The sequence below is a fragment of the Amphibalanus amphitrite genome, unplaced genomic scaffold, assembly GCF_019059575.1.
Source record: "Amphibalanus amphitrite isolate SeventyFive unplaced genomic scaffold, NRLGWU_Aamphi_draft 001711F_arrow, whole genome shotgun sequence".
NCBI lineage: Eukaryota > Metazoa > Arthropoda > Thecostraca > Balanomorpha > Balanidae > Amphibalanus > Amphibalanus amphitrite.
In genome coordinates this window covers 34,778-56,600 of record NW_024883204.1, presented here as the reverse complement: position 1 = coordinate 56,600, position 21,823 = coordinate 34,778, and the positions used below count along the sequence as shown (strand labels likewise).

General features: G+C 53.4%; 1 protein-coding gene across 1 annotated transcript; it reads left to right on the top strand.

Moving 5' to 3' along the window:
* The first annotated feature begins 1,368 nt into the window (after positions 1–1,368).
* Positions 1,369–20,919, top strand: LOC122374778 (zinc finger protein Gfi-1b-like). Its single transcript, XM_043353757.1, has 5 exons — positions 1,369–1,651; positions 17,058–17,291; positions 17,502–17,989; positions 18,261–18,411; positions 20,057–20,919. The coding sequence occupies exons 1-5, from the start codon at positions 1,540–1,542 to the stop codon at positions 20,290–20,292; spliced, it is 1,221 nt and encodes a 406-aa protein (XP_043209692.1). The 5' UTR covers positions 1,369–1,539; the 3' UTR covers positions 20,293–20,919.
* Positions 20,920–21,823: the final 904 nt, after the last annotated feature.

Below are 21,823 nucleotides of genomic sequence, written 5' to 3'. Positions count from 1 at the left end.
AATCAGTCGAAAGCCGAATACTGCGATTGAACTGGAGCTTTAACTGGCATTGGTCATATACCTAGATGAATAGCTCATGGATTATATGATTATTTGACAGATGTGTACAAATGCAAGGCCACGAATGTTTCATGAAAAATGAAAATTTCGTGGCCGCTCGCCGAGCTTATGATTGACGAATATGATCGCCAAACAGTCGCCGAGTCACCGCTGACATATCGCTGCGTGCGTCAACTTGCTGCCGAAGTATCACCAACTATTCGCCACGATTCGCCATTAATTCGCGATGCTCGACGAATCATGGACCAAATTCGACCTGCGCACGATTAGGGGTGCCCCCCCCCCCCGTTTTCTGCAATATGGACTCTGTCGGCGAAGTGTTCGCCGATTTCCTACACTGCGTGATTCGGCGACAGGATCTTGGCCAATATTCGGCAGTGTAACTTTACTTTACTGCCTTTGCTGAAAGCCTGAAACACCTATAATCTACAGTCTACGAGTACCTACCTACCTACCTACACGGCGGAAAACATAGAGAACCTTAATTCTTACAAGGACATTCCTACCACGAAAGAAAACATTCAGCATCAGCTATGATAATCTTCACATATGTGAAGTCAGTAAGTGCCTTCCTATTTGTGTTTTAGTTGGACGCCATACCTTCTGATCATGCCTGTTCTGTCCCGCCCACCGTTGCTTGTCGTCCGTTGCCCAATGAATACCGGGCCGCTGTTGGTGAGCTCCAGCTTTGTTCCCCTCTGTCTGTGCCCCCCCCCCCTAATTAAACCTCATCTCAATTAAGCCATTATTCCCCCTGTGAAAGCGTCCACGTGTTGGCTTGACCAACGAAACGCAGTCAATTTCCCCTCCCCACTGACCGTCTGCCACCGGCCAGAGGCGCCACTACACAGAAGGCAGACGCAAAGCGCCCGAGCCCAGCGCAGCGCACCGACATTTAAACTTATCTTTCTCCGGAGGACTTTAAAGAAGTGACAGATTGCAGGCGCGCCGATTCAAACCTAGGGAACAGATTGTCCATGGGGAGGATTTAAACGGGGCCGGACGCTGGGCCCAGGACGGCCAAGTCATTAGCGATTTAAACGGCACGCGCGCGGCGCGCGCGCCCCGCTGCTGCAGCGGCCGCCGCGCTGGCCACATGGCGCGGAGCGTGCCAGCCGGCCGCCGCCGGCCGCTCCCCCGCCCCCGCCCGCTCCCCAGCCGCAGCACGTGCGCAATGTGATTGGGCAAGACGGTCACGGCCTCGGCCGAGCGCCGACCAATCAGCGCGCGAGCTATCACGGCAATCCGGGCGAATCCGGCCGCCGATTGGCTGAAATCATTGATTGCCGCTCGAGCCCTGGCCGGCTCGCGATTTGGCGTAGGTCGATTCTGAAGCGGCGGCAAAGTCGAATCTTGGCCAAAGCTGGCTAGAGGTGCAAGGTGGGCCGGCCCAGATTGAGCGGACTGACAGCGGACTGTTGTATCTCCGGGAGCCGACTGCCGAGGGCGCCCGCTCGGTGGTCGCACCAGACAGGGGACATGGCGAGTCCGCCCAGTCGGCGACCTCTCGACCCGCTGCAGGCCTCCGAGGCCGGAAGGAGGAGCAGCGCCTTCACGGCCGTGGCGCCGCATATCACCAGCCCGATCAAAGGTAAGCCGCCCCCGCCCCCCTTCCGGTCCAGACAGATGACCGAGACGTGAATAAACTTGAATCCGGCTTGGAATCTCGCCGCACGCGCATGTACGGCTCTCTCGAGATTAAGCGGTAGGTTTTGCACTTTTGCATTTCCGGTTATGTCTCAGAAACTAATCGATCTACGATGAAGCCATTTTACACGATCATGGCCGGCTTGTTACCAAACAAGTCGACCGCATCTTCAACACTTAAAGATTAAGATGACGAAGATATAGCCTGAAGTACACTAAATTTTCTAGGTGCAAAACCTACCGCTAAAACCCGCGAGACCTATACGACATGGGTGCGTTTACAATGCGAAAAACGCTGAGCGTTCTGTGTCTGGCAGTGGCGACTAGCGGTTATGAGAGGGTGAGTCTGTTTTGGTGCGCGGGAGAAGATGGAGCGAACCTGGTACACTGAATGTGAGTACATGCCCATTTGGTGATCGAGTTTCCGTTGATTACTTTCATCTGCATTTGCGGAGCTTAGTAGTGCACTACTTTAAACCAACTACCCTGAAATTGAGGAGGAAATAGTTGTCAAAGTCAAGACGCATTATGTGTATGTATCTGCTAATTGCCGCTTTTATAGGGGAGTTCTTTTCCCGACTGCATGCATGCAGGCATTAGGGTGTGCCTGCATTTTGTGCCGCATAACATTTCAGGCATAGACGACTTTGGGTACGTAAGTACTATGATCTTTTCTCAACAAGATGCAAAAGTTATTGCTTATTTCTACAAATGGTGGGTACCTACCTGCAAGTGCGCATCTACATGTGTATTTATTGTTACCTTCAAGAAGCCGCGAATACTTTCTATGCATTACAAGTCTGAAGTACAAGTTCTATGCATTACAAGTCTGTAATTAGTTGAATCGATTATTGTGAAGTAAAAGGAATATTCTAGACCATTTTGGTATTCATGATGGGTAGTCTTACCTAATTCTTCAATATGCTCGCTGCTGCTTACAATGTGACTTTAGTTTTATCGTGATATCGATATATATATCAAGAGGAAGTAGGTATCTTAGCCTTCGCTGTCTCTTATTTCATTACCTACCTAAGAACATCTGTCACCTCGTAAAATGAATAAATTATGCCTTGTGCAATCCTAAGGACAAAATCATCGCTAGCTTTGGAATCCAACCGTACTTGAAGCTTACCAGAGCACAACTTTTTTCACCAAGGCAATCACGGATAATGTGACTATTAGTGGAAAGATCAGCCAGAGCAGCCTGCTAAGCTGGTTGCTGGACAATGTAAAGATGCTTACGAAGCACTTATTTGACGGATGAAACAACAGTTTGGGTTGTCTAGCATTAATTTGTTCTAAAGAAAGGATTAGCTATAAACTTGTTTAGTATATATCCAAAATTGTACCCCATATGACATCCTAAACCCTAATAAGTCTTTAATATCCATCTATAGGCTTCGATAAATAGGTAACAAAATCACTACGACACGTCTTAATCGATTTAAAGAAATTTCACGCCTTTTTTTCTCGGATACCATTCATCTTATGCAAAAATGAACGAATATATCGCTTTAGCTAGCAACTAATCCTATATTTCCAATTTTAAATGATGTCTAAATGACATGATGGAGAAAAAGCTTTTTGTAAAGTCGGCTTAACTTGTGCCATGAAAACGTAGTACCTAAATGTGTCCGTAACATTTTTAAAGCATGCGTTATGAACGATGTAAATAGATAATGAAACGGGCATATTAAGTATTTCAACAAGGTTGTGTGAACGCCTGTGCCAAAAGGATAAACCATAAGCGTTTACTTTTAACATCGTGACATTTGTTAACGTTTGTTATCATGATTCGATGCTAGGGATGTAGATATGCAATTTGCGAATTAGGTATTTATGATCTGAAGTGGACGTTACTGTAGGTATTAGGGGAGCCCGACGGCTGGCATGTTTATCAAAAATAACTATGCCTATGCAAAGTGCCGTCTTTCAATGAAAGCTGAGTTAAATCAATTGGTAGTATAGGTTATGGTTTTGGTTGTCCTCTTTTTCATAATAAGGGACCGTTACCTAATTGATATTTAAGCCGTTTTATTGATTTTTTTTTCAGCAAATGCAGCTAATCGTTCCTTATGCCTATATATTTATAGCATGTAACGATGTCATTGCAGCTGACATAAGCGTGATGCGCCATTGGTGGCCAAACGGGACCATTGTTATATTGATAGAGACATGCACTATTTGGGACCATTGGTGGCCATGTCGAGGCCGTTAGATATTGCCAAAACTTAAAAAAAAAAAATGGTAGGGATGAATTAAAGCGTAAACTGCAGACGTTGAGTTACATTTATATGAACCAGTATAACGCCTTTTGGGGCGACTAACGGAGCGAGCGAGAGGGTGAGCCTTGCACGTGCGAAATTTCGAAGGGGTACCTCCAACTGACTTGGGCACGGCACTCTACTAACCGGTCTCTAGCGATGTGCCAAATTTGAGCACAATTGGCCCAGCCGTTCTCGAGATCTGGAAGCGGCACCCTGCACGTGCGCACGTGCAAAATGGGTCCCAAGTGACTTGTGCACGGCACCCGACTAACTGGTCCCCCACCGTGTACCAAATTTGAGCGCCATCGGTCCAGCCGTTCTCGAGATCTGGAAACGACCCCTGCACGTGCGCACGTGCAGCAGCACCCCAACTCTGGCACATGGATATGCAGTGCCTAGTGGGGGCCTACCTACATGCCAACTTTCAGCGCAATCGGCCAAGTAGTTACCGAGATATTGCAACAATTACAAAACTGACACCTCTTCGTTTTGCACGTGGCACGTGTATAAGGGGTCACCTACATGCATCGGGAATAGTCCAATACTTGGTAGAAGGAATGAAGCTACCCTACACAAAATACCGCATGTAAATCGGTCAAGTGGTTGCTGAGATATAAGCCTCGCAAAAGCGTCCGCACGGCCGCTCATACTCAGAAATTTCCGTTAATCTAAGGAAAGACTACGCTCGCTTCGCTCGCTCCGTAATAAGGTAGCAGTGTCTTGTGAACAAATCAAGCTGTAAGATAGTTGTCTGTTTTGCGCAAAAATTTGCCAAGCTGTGATTTTTGGACTTGGCGGTAATCGACGCATTCTGACGCTGTTGTGACGTAATGATTTAAAGTGCATTTCTGAACCGTGGAAGCAAACATGTGCATGGATCCGAGGAAATGATCTGGATTCTGATCCCACGGATCCTGATCTCGGCTCCGACGGGATCATGGTCCAGTTGTTTACTTATCAACAGATCCAATGGATCATACGAACGCATCTATTTTCTTTTCTTCTTTCTTTTTGTACTTTAGATCCACTGAGATGACAGTTCTCACTTGTTCTTTGATAGCACAACAGTCCTAAAGATGCACTTGCTGCAACTCACAAAAGTTCTGTTTTTGTAATTTATGCGATTGCACGTAATAATTCATAGTTAGTTTCGTGACACTTATTGACATAGAAACGCTTGGGAACATTTCAAATGTTCTGCATGATGGGCGTCACTCGGAGCGTAAATCCGTGTCCTTGATCTGTCGTCAGATCCTATAAGATCATAGATCCATATTTTTTTCACGCGGGATCCGGTGGGATCATAGATCCTAACATGCAGCTTGCTTCGAGATCCACTGTGGTTATAGATCCATCATTCAAATACATGCACATGTCTGCGAGGAAGGGCAGTGTCCAAAGTATGTATATTCCCATTGTAATTAATTTTAGAACCTTTCGCAATCGTTGAGCATAAGGTTGTCCTAAGATATAGTAAAATACCTAGTAAGAGAGGGTAAAAGAATGAAAATTGATTACTTGATCTGCGCAGCCGCTGGAGATGAGCTATGGCTCGCTAGTCGCTTGAGCTTTATTAAAAAAATATGATGTAGAAAATGATTTTATGCTCATGTACAGGAAAACCTATACCTAATAGAGAAATAACAAAATATTGTTGGTAAATTTCATCTTGCGTCGTCTTCGGAATGTGCATTTTCGGGATAGTCGACGAGAAACTTCACATCTCTTCAAAAAAGCAACATTTTTGTGAGATCTGTGGTTAAAGTTTGTTATCCAAAGATCTCACAAAAATGTTGCGCACTATTTTGAAAGGATTCGAGTTTGCTCCCCGACAAGTCCGAAAATGTACATTCCGAAGACGACTCAAATCGAAATATATCAATAATATTTTTGATTGGCTCAGCTTGGAAGTTACGTTTTGCTTTATCCCATCGGCCATCGAAATCTTCATTTGTGCAGCTCCCTCCCTCATAAAAAGGTAAAATGTAAAGGTTTCTCATATGCCTACTACATTGCGATCGGCATCCGTACAGTTCAAATTAGTTCTACAGAAGCTTTATGCTGCATTTACCAGCACTATTTTTGTGGGTACTGCGACACACATATGCCCCGCATACACACATACACACACCAACAGATGCACGTGCCGCCGAGTAAACAGCGAGTGCTGCTGCGGCGCGAGCGGCCCGATTTGTGCACACATCGCTCACGCTCCGTCTGCACAGTGCACACGGCCCGACGGCCCAACACCCCTTGCGCCGGTCCCGTCGATAATTTGCATGCGTCGTGTGTGTTTGCCCACGGGACCGGGGCGGGGCGGGGATGACAGTCTCTGTGCGGTCGCGCCCGACGGACCCGGGGCGACGGCCGACAATGAACGGATGGTCGATCGACCGACGATCGGTATCGATAGGCGTTATCACAAGTGTATTCGCGGCCATTGGGGCGACGTAAGAAAAGAAGAAAACAACTGGCCCCAAGAACTTTAAATTATCAGTTAGCTTGCACCTTTTCCTTGATGTGTAGAGAATTTACCATTAATTGTTAGAGAAAATTGCATTTAAGATCTTCCATTTATGCTTTTTTCATCGTTTGCACAATATGTTCTTTTACTAAGCTAGAAACACTAATTAGAAATAGTTCCCGCATCATCGTCAAGAACAATAGGGAAGGCTTGAAGTTAATACAATAATCTAAACGGTGTTGTAATCTATGTGAAGACACTTCTAAAATTGCCTGTAGAAATATTGAAGGCAAAAGTTCAACTTTTTCACAAGACTGATGTCTATAAACCTATTCAACGCGTGACAGCTCAGCCAGTATTTCGTCGCCTACAGCCCAGCTTTCCCAAGTGACCGATAGAGGCGCTGCTATCGATGTCCGCCCGTACCGCCTAACGATATCGGCTCGGAGCGGGTGCCCGCTGGATGCCCGTGAATCGGGCACACACCTCCCCTGCTATAGGCCGGAGCCAAGTTGGAAACCTAACCGATAGTTGGGCCGCTCCGTTCGCCTAAAGAGCGGCCGAGTAATGCGTGTGTAGGTAGGTACACCAGGCGCAGAGTGTGGCTATTGGGCACTCGTGATGACTTAATGGGCTGCCGGTATTTTGATGAGTTATATTATATTAGAAGTGCAAGCTCGTCACCTGGGATGCTACTACATGTGTCATATCGTGACGTATTCGATCGCCTCCGTCATCTGAAGTTTTATAGATTGGCTTGTGGCTTATGTCATGTTCTAGGAACAGGTTAATCGCGCACGCTGCTGACATTTCGCGCAGAGCACGTAGGTAGGTGCCCGCAGTGTGTAGCCTCCGCACCGGGCTGCCGCAGTCGCCAGACCAGCCACCTTTCACTAGCTAGTAGCTGCGGCTCAGTGGCTCCTATTTACCCGCCCCACACCAAAAACCGCCCCTCGGGCCATGGGTCGGGCAGGACAATTTGAATACCCTGTCCATCACACGGCGTCAGCGCGAGCGTGATCGGCGACAAACGCGGCGCGAGCGGCGCCACGTGGCGCATGTCGGCGACGTGGCGACTGGGGGGGGGGGGGGGGGGGAGCTCAGTCAGTGGCGTCCGACAACTGTTCACCTGCCAATCTCACCAGAGCTGGGCGCTGCTGACGGCTCGGTGCAGCGCCTGATTTGGCGGCCAGTCTCGGCCAGATCCACTGAAAAGCTCGACGGCAGCTCGGGATGCACGAACCGCGGCTGACTATGAATTTGCAATGCAGCGCTCAACACGGATTGTTCGTGACGGAGGTTGCATGAGCTCGGGTGGTAGCCCTTCCTCGGCCTAAATGTATTTAATTGCTGGATGGCACGGCTTTGTGGGGCGGCGTTTTGTCATTATGAAATTGCACCGGTATCAAGTATCCATTAATATTTGATTCCAGTTTAATGTTCCGAGACTTACGGCAGCCTGGTAGGGTTACATTACGCGGTAAGAAGCCGTATCACTAATCAGGGGCTTGATACATTTATCCGATATACTCTTACATACACTCATGTGACGGGCTTCCCGTATAAGAAGCACCTCGACTATATCGGTAAACCTAATTGGGATTATTTTGTGCTGAATTCTTGCTATGACCCGGCTGATCGGGCCCAGTTGGGCCTGGCCGGGAGAAGCCCTCCAGCCTCCAGCGGCCGGCTGGCTCCTGCAGCAGCCGCTGTACTGACTCGTCCAGCGGCCGCGGCACTCCCCGCTGACTCATCCGATCAGGGCTAATCACCCACTCAAGTGGTCTCAACTGCCTTAAATAGACGGCCCGCATGCAAGCACCGTTAGCTTTTTATACCTCTGAAGCGCCGAGCTCGTTGCGGCGCACCCACACCCCATTCGTCGGCGCCGTCACCAATCATCGTTTGGGGTCGTCGCCGGCGTCTCATCCGAGCCGTCAGGGGGCTGTCGGCGCCGCCCGGGGGTATGGGGAGGGGGCGCCGCTGGACGGTGTGATCTCTCCCAGCGACGGCGCGATCAAATTAACCTGGCTGTCTCGCCGCGCTGACGGATGATGGTCCGTTCGGACATTCTTGCTGCCATCGGTCTCGCTGATACCCAGCAGCCATCGCTGCCCCCTCCTCCCCTCGGGCGGGGGGGGGGGCGGTGATAGTCCGGAGATCGCATGCCTCTCATCCGAGCCGAGCCGATGATGTGACCGGCATCACCATTTGCCGGCTGCACGCAGCAATAAAGTCAGCGGCGCCGCCGGATCCACCGCCTCTGCGCCATTTCCGCCGCTATAGTGACGGAGGTCGGTGGAGGGCGGGTAAAGGAGAGGAGGGCAGGGATAAGGGAGAATGCGCGACCTACCACACCCACCTGCTTGGTGGATTGGTCAGAAAAAGCTCAGTGTCGTTGAATGATCATTTGATGAATATTTTTAGCCTTCTCAAAATGACTTGCCTTAAACTGTAGAATACCTAAATAATGCTGGAGAGCGTGGCACTGACATCACTTTCTTTCTCGGTTAGTCAACTATATCCCCCGCAACTCCTACTTGTTGCAATAATTACAATATTCTTCCCTGAAATGTTTTACAACCCGCCAAATCTGTAGCGGGCGCCGTCGCGTTAGCTGCAGTGTGCTGATTGCCGACCCGTAAACCACCGCCACTAGCATGCACCTCCAACAACAATCAGGTAACGAGGCGGCCTCCTGTCTAATTTCCCCACCGCATCGGCACATGACAAAAGCCGGGAATGCGTCGTTCACGTGTCACCGGCCGATACCATCGCCGCGCCGCCGCCGACGCCATCGCGTCCGTATGCAAATCGGCTCCGTATCGACGCCGCATCAGCGCCGATGACGGCCGGCCGCCGCTCGGAGGTGATTTGCGGATGGCCCGCCGCCGGAGCCGCGTCACAATTTATGACGTCATCGGTGGCAATCGCGCCCTGGGGACGGCGGCGCTCGGTCGCCGTAATTGCGGCCTCCGCGCCGCGCTGCAACAGGTCGACGTGCATACGACCGACGCCGACGGCAGTCATTATCGCATATCGGCGGCGACGGCGGCCGGCCGCAAAGTGTGATTTGCTGCATCGGCCGCGACGCTGTGACCGCCGGCGGCGGGGGCGTCGCAGCCGCTGGCAGCCGGTGGTTAGGGCTCGGAACGGGCGCCAGTTTCCTGCGGGTATCTGTGTAAGGCAATGGGTGAACCGCGCTGTCCAAATCTGAGACGGTGATGGGTGTTTTCGGCGTTTCAGGCGGTGGTTGCAGTCAGAGAAGCCAATAACTGCATTGGCCATTCGCCTGGATTGATAGGGCCGAGCACAGCCCACCACTCAATTCACCGCCTTTCCGGATCGTGTGATTTAGACAAAAGCTCGGAGTGTTTCACTTTCCCGCCCGACGTACCTTTGACTTCCAGCCTTCCCACCCATCCCCGGTGTCGTTTCCCCAGATTCCAGCACCGCTACCCGTCCCCTCGGCCGCGTCCCGGGCCGAGCACGCGCCGACACCTGTTGTGGAAGGGGCAGCAGTTGGCTCCCCCCGCCTATTAACCCCTCCCGGCCCGCTGCCGGCCGTCGTTATTGTAATGGGAGTGAGCGCGTGGCGAGGGGACGGCTCGGCCCGTGTATGGGATGGTCCAGATGCTCCGGCACGCCCGAAATTGAACCGTAATGGGACGAGGGGAGGGCCGCAGCGCGGGCCCCGAACGTGTGTGCAGCGCAACTCCTTTCCCATCGCAGCTCGTGTGTCTTGTATGACACGTGGCAGGTGTCTGTTGTCTGAAGATAATGTTATCAACGCTTTAAATAGTTCAAGCAATCATGTAGCACCGGGCGAAGCAGCTTAACTGCATCATTCGTCATGCAACAAGAACGGGGTCCATCGATAAGAGGCGGCCGCTGTTCGCAGCTGTCGGCAATCATATCCTCTTGACAGTCTCATAAGGCGCTGCCTTCATACCTCTCGCTAATTTCAGGTGAACAAAGAAACGGTCGGCACCGATTTCGATCACACCTGGATCGGTAGCTAGCCCCCGGCCCGGCAACACCCTTCGACCGCCGTATTTTAACAGCGTGAATACGGCACAAGACACCGCGGCCCATTGAAATTAATTGCCGGCTAATTTGCAAACGGTCCGTCCCGAGTGGGCGTTCATCACTTTGACATGGTGGTCGCTGCCTTCGCCGCTGCCGTTCGAAGCATATGCATTACCTCGCCCACTTCCATTTAAAGCGAGTCAATAAAGTCAATCCAATTACCGGCGCGGCGGCGGCGGTGGCGGCGCGGCGGCGGCGGTGGCGGCGCGGCGAAAGAGTCCGGATATCCCTCCGGACGCAAGGCTCGCTCCAGCAGCGAGGACGGCGGTTAGGCAGGGCGGATATCGGCACTACACACCACATTTTGAGCCACAGCGGCGGCCGGGGCTGCTGGAGCCCTGGCCAGCTGCGTAAAACATCAGATAACTGGAATTCTTATCTTAGGAGACCTTCGGTAGACTGAAATAACAACTATCTGATAATCTGTAACCTCCCAGCGAACGAGGATCGCGGGGAATCATATCCGACTGTCCGCAATCCACGGCTGACGGCGGCACGTGCCGGCCGGCCGCCTGATCACCGTCCCCGCGCTATCACCGCGTGCCGTGGTCTATCACCGCGAGATCGAGCTCGGTGGCTTCATCTCGCCACCTCGGCTCGGCGAGAGGAGCAGAGTCCCGGGCAGGGTCGAGGTCAGCAGCGCCAGGTGATGGCCCTCAGTGACCCGCGCTGTGACCCGTCACTGGCTCAGACGCCAGGTGATCGCGCCTGTATCGACATCTCTTGGAGACGTGACCCGCCTCTGAAAACCTCCCAGCTGCCCTTTATGTCACAATGGTCCTCGGTGGTTAGAACATTAGTCGTGATAAGGTGAATTGTGGACAATAGTTGTCTTAAGTTAAACCACTAAAAGCGCAAAATATTTTTGAAAATAATTTCAGCAACTTGTTTGCCTACATGATAATCAGTCCTTATAAATCTGAGGACCAAGACAGATTTTCCAATTTGCTTTGGTCGCCCACAATATACGTAACGACTGGCTCTTGTTTTGTCCGTCCGGCTCCGCCCCTCTGCTCCTCCCCAGCAGTTTGTGGTTCACATCCCGCCCCTCACCGCGGAGCCGCGGTGCACCACCGGTCCTCTGAGACGGCCGTTGGGTGCCGCCGCTCCCCTGCTGGTGACCGGGCACCACCCCGACCCCTCACCCGACCTCCTCCGCCCCGCCAGCCACCTGGCAACCGGCTCCAATCTCGGCGCGACTGCCCGCAATCTGGCGCACGGCGGGCTCGCGCGCCGCCGCCGCCGCCGCCGCCGCGTCGCTAGTCACCTGTCTCTCCGGGAGGACCTCGGTCGCTCGCCCTGGGCGGCTCGGCGGCCCGGGAAGAGTCTGTTGTGATCGGAACGGCTGCCTGCCGGCTGGGCGGCGATAGGTTTCACCATCGACAGGCACGACAGCGGCGCTCCTAATCCGAGCAGCTGTCGATGCTTAGGCAAATGCGCTGGTTAATTGGTGGTGAAATTTGGTTAATTGGCAGTTTGGTCTGATGCGGTTGGCTGTGAAGTTTTGTTCGAACTTCCATTGGCCCAATTTTTAGTAGTCACTGAATCGATAAGTGTTTATGGCTAAGACGTCAGAGATCAGGCACGTACATTTTATCTTCTGGTGTTCCCCATTTATTTTCTTTCATGACCACACATGATAGATCGTGACCATCCCACTTCTACCTACTCCTTCAAATCCGGATAAGATTTGCGCAACATCCCTTCCACCCCTAACTTTTCGGCGGCTGTTCCGCTCGGCCAGTTAGCCCGCGCCCCGTAGGGGGGGGGGCCGAAACGGCCCCCCCTGTCAATTTCGGTCGATATCTCCTAAACGGCTGGAGATATCGCCACCAAACTTTCAAGACCCCTCCGGGCATCAATTTTACACATTGTGACCAAAAATTTTTCCAAAGGCTATGATAGGTTGGCCACAAATGACGTCAGAGTGACGTCATGTTCTGTCATTTTCGACCGAAAAAAGACCTTCGCGAGAAGACCTGTCAGGACTACAGCTTTGAAGATACAGAAAAATGATCAAGACATAAAAGGTGTAGAATTGACAGGGCTACAAAACTGCTATCTCGAATTTTTGAAATTTTTGAGTTTTGACCCCCAAAAATCAAAAAAGCATTTTTTTGGATATATTCGCCAAAAAATCCAAAAAGTTTTTTGAGTTTCGAAAAAACCGGAATATATGTGATAGTGCCTACCGTCTACTATCTACATACCAAATTTCAGATCGATACCTCATTTTTTGGCCAAGTTATAGCGAAAAAACTGTTCAAAAATGATGACGTCAAATTTTCAAACTCAATTTTTGGCAATTCTAGAACTCGTAGAGCAAAACGAAGACCACCATTAGACTCCCCGTGACGAGCTGCATCGAATCGATACCCATTTTATGCAAAAATATCAACTTTGAAATTTGACCTAATTTGACCTGACCTTGACCTGACCTTCACAAAAACGTGACCTAGGCTGGCCCCAAAGGCTGCCTAACCCACATAATCGCATTTGTCATGTAAAATGGACCATAAAACATGTATCACCCGACACATTCATATTGTGACCCCCGGTGACCTGACCTCGCTGTGACCTGACCTGGTATCAGTGACCTCAGATAGCAAAGTATGTGTTTGACGAACAATGTACCATCGATGGTTTTAAATAAATTACCAATTTACTCGCTTTCACAGCACATTTCTTGAATTGCCTGTGAACGGTGAAAATCTGACCTTTGACCTGACCTGTGACGTCATCGGTTTGACCTAGGTCAATGAAATTTAGTCACAAGGTAGTTCCCGGGTGGGGCTATCGAACGCCGTTTGAATTTTGAAAATCGGCCGGTAACTTTCCGAGATCTTAGGGGGGGGCCGAAACGGCCCCCCCCCTACGGGTGGTAGGGTCCGCCGGTAGCCCTACGGGGCGCGGGTTAGCACTCGAACTCTGAGAGCTGGGCAGCTGCGCTCGCCGGCGTCGCCTTTCCACTTGGAGCGAATTCCCTTTGTGCGACGTGCGGAAGTCGTCCGGAATTGTTTGCTGGCGGCGCTGCGGCCGGCCGCCTGTTATTCCGAATTGCTTCATCCGGCCAATCTCCCCGGGGCCAAGGAGGCACGCCGCCGCCGCCGCCGCCGCCGCCGCTGCCGCTGCGTGTGTCTGTCTGTGTCCGCTCTGCGTGTCAGCGGCGCGCCGGCGGCGGCTGCGGCGGCCCTCGGGCCCGCACGCGCGCGGCCCGCGCTCGCAGGCTGTCTCATTACGCGAGCTATTACACCCGCGGCGCGGCGGTGGACGCGCCGCCAAGCCGAGCGGAACTGCCTAGCGCGTCGCCGGTAGCCATGGGTAGCCATAAGGGCCAGTTTGGCCACCGAGCGGCCGGCCGGCAGCCCTTGTTGGTCGTGTCATCTGGCCGGCGGCAGCGGCCCCGGGCGGCATCACCTGCGGCTACCCACCGGGCGGCGGCGGTGGCGGCGGCGGCAGCGCGCGGTGCAGAGACGCCCGTGCCGCCCGGCCGTGGCGGCGGCGGACGATGGTCCACCGTAACGATTCTCATGAATAATTGAGGCTGGCCTAACACGGTTGGCGACAGATATCTGGGCGGAGAATAGAGATGTCTGGCTGGGACGCCCCCCCCCCCCAACCCGACTCTTCCGCCGGTGCTTTCGTTGGTACTGCTAGCGGATGAGTGCGATAACGGTACGTAGACAATTAAGAAATCTTGAGCACATTTATGAAGGCTTAGGCATGCAGAAACACTTGCCCAAGGGGACATCCCAAATGATTCATGGCGGCGCAAATGGTGGTAGCGTGAGCGTAAATATGCACTGAGCTGACAGCAGCGGGACTGTAGCAGTACGTGTTGATTAAATTCTGGTTGGGATAATTTAATTAACGGCGCCGCAACTCTGCTGTTGCAATAGTGTGACCCTAATCCGAGCTAGCCGGGGAACGTGGCACGTCTAAGTGTTGTCCAGGCCAATATCAACCATGCTCCAGGTCTGCCCCACCTATCGATCTTTTTCACCGTACTGGGGAGAGATAACAAATCACATGCTACATACCATCCTAATCTTTGTCATTCCACGCATTCACAGCGGTGGCAAGTGGCACGTGACTCCGCCGCTAACAAACGCTGCACACCTGGCCGGATTCCACCCGCGGCACTCTCACACTCTCTCACACTCACTCACTCACACACCGCGCTAGATCGAGCCGCGGCGCGTGCCCGGCACGGGGGTGCTGCAGCCTGCAGGGAAAAGGACAGGGGCGAAAGGAGGGGGCGAAAGGGCTCAGTATGCCGGGAGCGGGTACACCAGGCAGGCCAGACACTAGACAGCGTGTGGGACATCGTGTGTTTTTAGTAGCTTGGTAGAGCCTCTGTCACAGCGTGTTTACATCAGGATGTCGGTTGATGAACTAACCGAGCGAGGAAATTGTCTGAATTAATAACAGGGCGACAGATAATAAGTAAATTTTCTGACTGCAGTAACGTAGATACAACTTACCTATCGCCGTTTTCTCAAACATTCGTACAAATGCGGCCACAAATCTGAAACATCGTAGTTATGACGCATACACCAAGCACAAGTGTCTGAGTGTCCAAAAGGCCACAAAAAGACGCGCGTCAGTCCGTGACCGATCGTCGTTTCTGTGTATCTACATACGATCGACAGTGATCTGATATGTCAGGTGTTCAGCAGAGTCGTGTGCACTCCTTGCAGTCTGTGCAGTCTGGTGCGCATCAACCGAGACTCGTCAGCTCAGTGACGCTCACAAAACAGCTGTGTGGGCTTCTGCCGTCTCTGAGCCGTCGTGCTTAGCGTGCTGCAGCGTTACGTACCGGTACCGGTATCGGTAAGCGTACCGCATGTTTCGACCCATTCAGTTCGCACTTACCGTACCGCGTGCCGTACGGTACCGCATGCTCTCATCGCCCGTCCTGGCCGGGCTGAGGGCTCGGCCAGTCCCCATCGATGCTGCCCCAAACACAATTATGATTTCATATCCAATTGAACTTTACGAGGAGCGAAATCAAGCAGATGTCAGGATTGAGTGGACACTTTTGAATTGTGAGGGTCACTGGCTAAACATGCGCCGTTCAGGGGAGGGTCGGTCGCGGTCTAGTGTTTGTAGCGCTGGGGAGCGTGTAGTGGGGGGGGGGGGGCAGGTAAGGGCGCTAGAGGTCGGGGGGGGGGGGGGGGCGGACGGAGGGTACCGGGAGCAGAGGCAGCTGCCGGGAGCGGGGAGTGGCAGAGGTTAGCTCTCTGTGCGGTCAGCCGGGCGGTCCCTCTGAGTCGACAGCTGCCCGTCCCCCAGCCCCCTCCCCCGCGCCGTGACAGGTGTGACGGTCGGGCGGAGCGTCACGGCCCGTGACGCGGCCGCCGTGACGACTGCGCGCGCGCCCGATTATTGGACTCATCACGAGCGTCCCGTAATGGTGATGGATCACTGGCGATTGGTCGGCCGAGGATGACCGCTGTTTTTACAGCCCCGCTCTGCCATTAAAACTCGGCGGGATGTTAATATTTCAGTGCGGCACAGGTGATGCGGTCGCTCTGCTCGCACGGGATAGAGGCGGGGCCGCCAAAAACGGCCGCTCGTGCTGCACTGACTCAACGCGCGCCCGTTTTTGAAATCGCACATGTGTGCGAACCGACCAGTTGGTGTTGCTCGGTGCAGGCGTGAGGCGCACCTGGCTGAGCCGAACCGGGCTATTATGGGGACCAACAGCTCGCCCCGGAAACCATCCTCGGCTCTAACCTCGGTGCTGACGGGCACCGCCGGCCGTATGAGTTTTCACGCAGTTGCAGAACCGTAACGACCAGCTGGTGCAAAACTCGCCGGCAGGATCATCGATGATTCAGCGAGCCTGAAATGGTATATCGTGATTTCTGTCCGGCCGGTTAGCGAGATTGGCGGCCACCGGTCTCCAGAGACACGGTGCGTCACATTTCGTGACGGAGCGTTACATTGGCAGCCGCACGCACCCGCCGCAGTCGATACTCGGCTAAATCGAACGCCCTATCTGAACACACACACGGAATCCATCGCCCCCGGTGTGATTTGTTCTTGTGTGCCGGTGTAAACGGGCCTCACCGGCTCCGCGGCTATTAGCCGGCAATGCCGTATAATTACGATCAGCGGCGACGTGATCTTATCTGCCGCGTACTTCATACACGGCTGATGGGTCTGTAGAAATACAGTGAACACCTGAGTCGACCATGTGTCATCAGTGGTTTACACGAGTGTAATCAGTGCGGTACAAGGCCCTCGTTTGTCGACGGTAATTGATTATTCAAACTCATCAATGCGCTGCCAAGCCCAGCCCATCCACACGTCGTCTCTCATTATCATTTCAGAGTGTAACTATACAATCCTGACAGCCGACATGACAGGAGGGACGTGAAGCTCATGTACCCATGCTGAGGTGCGCAGAGCCATACTGACGCATAGCTTCTTGCTGGACAGAGTCGTGCAGACTAGAGCCTCACCGCCTCCTCGCGGCCTCCCCAGCACCCAGTCTCACGGCTCGCGCGCCCCTCCTCCGGCAGATCCGAGCAGCCCGTCGTATGGGCAGACGCTGCCGCCGCTGTTGCCGCTGACGATGCTGTACCCGGGCTGCCTGCTGCACGCCTACCCGCACTACCAGCGCTGGTACTCGTCTGACGCCAAGGCGCCGCTGCTGCCGCCCTCGGCGCCCTACTCGGAGATGGCCAGGCAGTTGGAGGCCGTCCGCCTCTGGGGCTCGCTGGCCAGACGCGAGATGACCAGCCCGGCCAACAACGGTGAGCCGGGAGCCCGAAAATGGAGGACATTGCACTTTCTTGAGCATTGGGATATAGATGCTTATCGTGATGTAATTTGAAAGGTTGAACGCATGCTTTGATTCGTCTGATAACCTGTGACCACATGAGTGAAGCAGGCAGCTGCATTTTATTCATCACAACGAAACCCGTTACATTTACTGACGGCTGCTCACGGCTCGTTCTCTGCAGAGCCGCGGACGCCGACGTGGACGGGCTCGCCGTCCTCGGCCGAGGAGGAGCCGGCCGACGCGCCGCTGAACCTGTCGACCAGCTCGGCGCGGCGGGCCATCTGGTCGCCGGCGGCGGCTGTCGAGCAGGAGGCCGAGCGGCGGCGCTGCTCGTCCGAGCTGAGCCCGCCGCCGGCCAGCGAGCCGGCCAGCCCTCCGGCGGCGGCGCCGCTGGCGGCCTCCTACCCGCCCTACCGGCTGGTGCTGCCCGGTTGGACGGCCGCCGCCGCCGCCGCCGCCGCCGCCGCCCGCCACCTGGGCCGGCCCGTGCCGCCCAGCCGGCTGCCCGCCATGGAAGGCCAGCACATCAGCTGCCCCGCCTGCAAGAGGGTATTTGGCTCGCCTGCCGCGCTGGAAGCGCACGTGAAGCGGTGTGCGGCCACCCTCTCGCCGCGCTCCGTGCCGGGAGGTCAGACCAACACCAAAACAGCGCACGAGAGGTCGTTTGAGGTAAGCACTCCGGAACAGGCTCATGGATAAATGAGGGGTGGATATGGAACTGCAATTTTGGTGGCAAATGGTTGTAACTGATGACAAAGTTTTTTTTAATTCCTTTCCGACGTTTGCTGTAAAAGGTGAGCTGCAGTTATTCACGTTATATATATATATATATATATATATATATATATATATATATATATATATATATATGTATATGTATATATATATATGTGTTTATCGGCTCAATACACTAAATACACCACTCGTGTTTTATTTGCAGTGCAAGGAGTGTAAGAAGACGTTCAAGCGTTCCTCGACGCTGTCAACACATCTTCTAATCCACTCGGACACCCGGCCCTACCCATGTCCGTACTGCAACAAGCGCTTCCACCAGAAGTCGGACATGAAGAAGCACACCTACATCCACACCGGTGAGTCCTGAAGCGGAAAATCGGCCAAATCGCCGACCAAGAAAATTGCACGATTGAGTGGCCATAAACCCACGATTATGCCGCCCTCCTCAGTGTCATGTTGCCACGGCTGATCAGCGGCCCTGTATATCACCGCCAACTGCCTCGATTCACCGAAGCAGTATGATGTTATGGTTACACATAACCCGCTCCAAATTGCTCCCTTTAAATAAAACAGATCATCACTCTTGAACTTTCCCATGCCTTCCAATCTACAATATGGAATCAATTTGTCGCTGATTTATGTGTGTTCCCTAGGGTGGCGTCCCCTCTCCATAAAAGTTATCGACGAGGAGGCGGCCGCACCCCGCGTCCAAATTGGTTTTATCATGAGTCGCTCTCCGGTTCACGAGTGATTGCCTTCGGGCATGAAATCAGGGCCGTCATTGTGACTGGGGGTGATACGCGTGCGTCTGCTCTGTGCGCTGATAATGGCCCGTTCCGGGCAGCCAGATGGCCGCCGATCTGGACAGAGATCAGCGCTCACTGATCGCTGATCAGCTGGGCGATGGACCGGCCGCTCGCCAGCCGACCAGGCGCGATGACGCGTGCCACCAGCGTATAGAGAGCCGGGTCCCATCGCCGCCGCTCCGGCATCGGGGCACACAAATCACGCGGCCCCTCGGGCCAACGTTCGTTTGAATATTAATCTGATATCGGGCCGGGCGGCCGGCCGGGGCGGTGGCGGGGGCGGGGGCGGCTGAGAGGAACCAGACACGGCGGCGGCGGCGGCGGCGGCTGACGGCCCGGCTGATGTATGGAGGCGGGGTGTGACCGAGCACTGCCCGCCCGGCTGGACGGGTGCTGCAGGCTGTGTATGAGATGCAACGCCTGTACGATCGATGAGCGCCAAGGCGCTATGGATGCTGGATAGCCATGTGGCCAGGCCGGGAATAAGAGACTGATACAGTGCTGCCGATCGTCAGCTGCTGCCAGTAAGCACACATAAGACGGCGCTTAGTGCGGCCAAGAAGTCAGCGAGAGCAGAATTGGGTGGTGTCATATTTCTTTGTGGAACGCATTCCGGGTATAGCCTGTAGCCTTACACTAAATCATTTTGCATTGCCTTGGATGAGATATGGTATAAACTAATTGAGCAAACCAGCGCATATATAATTTTTGGTCGTAGCCCTTGGTGCCAAAGCAAACATCGTTTGAAAATGCTCCGAACCACTTCAATCATGAGCGCCATTGCTTTAATAATTCACGGTATTTGAACTCCATAAAGGCCCGATGTCCCGGCGCGAGGCGGCCCACTTCGGGCCGGACAGTGGCGCGTCGTGCCGCGCCGGGATCGATCTTGGATTGGATGGGCTCTATGCACTCTGTGACAGTGTTCAAACACCAAGAGCCATTCTTCCCGGTTAAAAGCAATGATTCTGCAGCGTCGGCATTCAGCTGAGTCATTCAATTTGACCTGTCCATGTTTTGTGAGGCACTATTGCGTTCAGTTGGTCTGGTTTCACTCTTGCCTGACCTCTGTCATACCCCTGTTGTATAGCTCTGTCGTATCCTGTCATGTCCCCTGCCTAATGTCCAAAGCTGTCCGAGCCCTGTCTGACCCTATGCAGCCCCTTTCTGACCATGAACTTTCTCCCGTTTTCAGGTGAAAAGCCGCACAAATGCTCGGTCTGTGGCAAGGCGTTCTCGCAATCTTCCAACCTGATCACACACATGCGGAAACACACCGGATACAAGCCGTTCGCGTGCGGCCTCTGCGAGAAGGCGTTCCAGCGGAAGGTGGATCTGCGCCGTCACCGGGAGAGCCAGCACCCGGACCTGGCGCACGTGCCGCCGCCGCCGCCGGCGCCGGTGCCGGCCGCCCTGCCGGCCGCGGACTGACGGGCCGTGGTGCGGGCCGGGCCGCCGGCACTCTGAGCGCCCCTGAGCAGCCCACCGGCGTGACACTGCGGCAGCTCAGAAGCTATTGATTGTTCTCACTGACCGATGTAACCCGAATCTCCGCCAAATGGACCGCTTTTGAGCCGGCGACGTCGACTTCAAAGCAGCCCGTATGACCATTACTTACGTCAACAAATTAAAAATCTTCGACCGTCTCGCTGAATAGCGGCGCCCTCTTCAGAGTGCCGCCCTCAAACAAAGCACTTAGGCGGCGTTTTCCATTGATTTCGGCGGCGCCGGCCGGTAGCGGAGGTAACATTGTTGTCCGTAGTGTGCACACAGAGTTGTTCAAACATTTAACGAATTCATTGCGTCTGTATCAGCGTCGATGAGCGGCTGCGAGGGTCCGTTTGACACGGCACCGACAAACGGCAGTCGGACACAAAACGGCCGCCCCCGGCCGGCCGAGCGGCCAGGGTGCGTGCGGGGGGGACTGATAGACGGCATCGCACGGACTAATGATTCGAGCCAACGGCCACCATTGAGCTAAATGGACGGGAGCGCACGGCCAATTATTGAGCTTTCTAGTCAGCTTGTATATAAAAAGATATGAGGATGAGTGACTGGAACGCTTGTGCATGGGCGGCGCCACCGGGGGGGACGGGGGGGACAGGTCCCCCGCTATCGAAAGTTAGGGGGGTACAGTACCCCCCTATCGGCGAGGCCCGTTCAATAGTTGATAATAATGCATTATAGAGCTACCCGTCGCATTTAATGCATGGTTGGTTAATCAAGGCAGGTTCTGAATAAAGATTGCTGTTGGAATGCATCGCAGGGGGTCCTGGCCATCTGCAAAAGGTGTGGAGCTGTGATGCCTGTAGTTATAAGGTGATCGGCAGGGCCTCGGGGATCGTGCCCCCTTTTTGGGGCGCCAGGCAGGTTTATTACTTATTACCTCCCCACCCCACTGCCAGACCCCATTGCCGATAAAACCAAGTTCACTGAAATTCCATAGATTTCCGTTACTATATGAAAATTTTCCATTCCTAATTAGTCAAATTCAAGCATGGCAGTTCTACCACAGGAACCATTTGAAATCTATGCCATTGAACCCCAGCACTTGTGGGGAGAAGTGTTCGGATAGATCACAGGCAGGACCAAAAAAGCACGCAGTAGCCCAAGACCTTATAATTGGATCGGCTCCCTCTCGTCAAGGGGTTCGATAGCACTCGTTTTTTTTTTTCTGCAAAACTAAGTTCGGTCGGCGGCCGAACGGCTGGGGGTCTAATCGAGCCCCCCATCCCTCCCCTTCTTACGTCAGCGGCTGTGAAAATGCCATTACCAGCTGTTGAAACATGGCAGTTGCTTTTGCATGAGTGCACGAAAGGGTTTTAGGTCCGTGATACGTGAAAGGTTCTACATGAAAATTGAGATACACCAGCTTATCAAATTGTGCTCACTGTGGTGCGCTCGGTTTTACCTTGACTAGTCTTTGAATTCTGGGGTGAAACAGACCAGTCAAGAAACCTGT

Coding starts and splice junctions, on each gene's coding strand:
- LOC122374778 (XM_043353757.1), top strand. CDS start 1,540: ATGGCGAGTCCGCCCAGTCGGCGACCTCTCGACCCGCTGCAGGCCTCC. Junction 1,652..17,057: donor TATCACCAGCCCGATCAAAG/GTAAGCCGCCCC, acceptor CTCCTCCGGCAG/ATCCGAGCAGCCCGTCGTAT. Junction 18,412..20,056: donor GCACACCTACATCCACACCG/GTGAGTCCTGAA, acceptor TCCCGTTTTCAG/GTGAAAAGCCGCACAAATGC.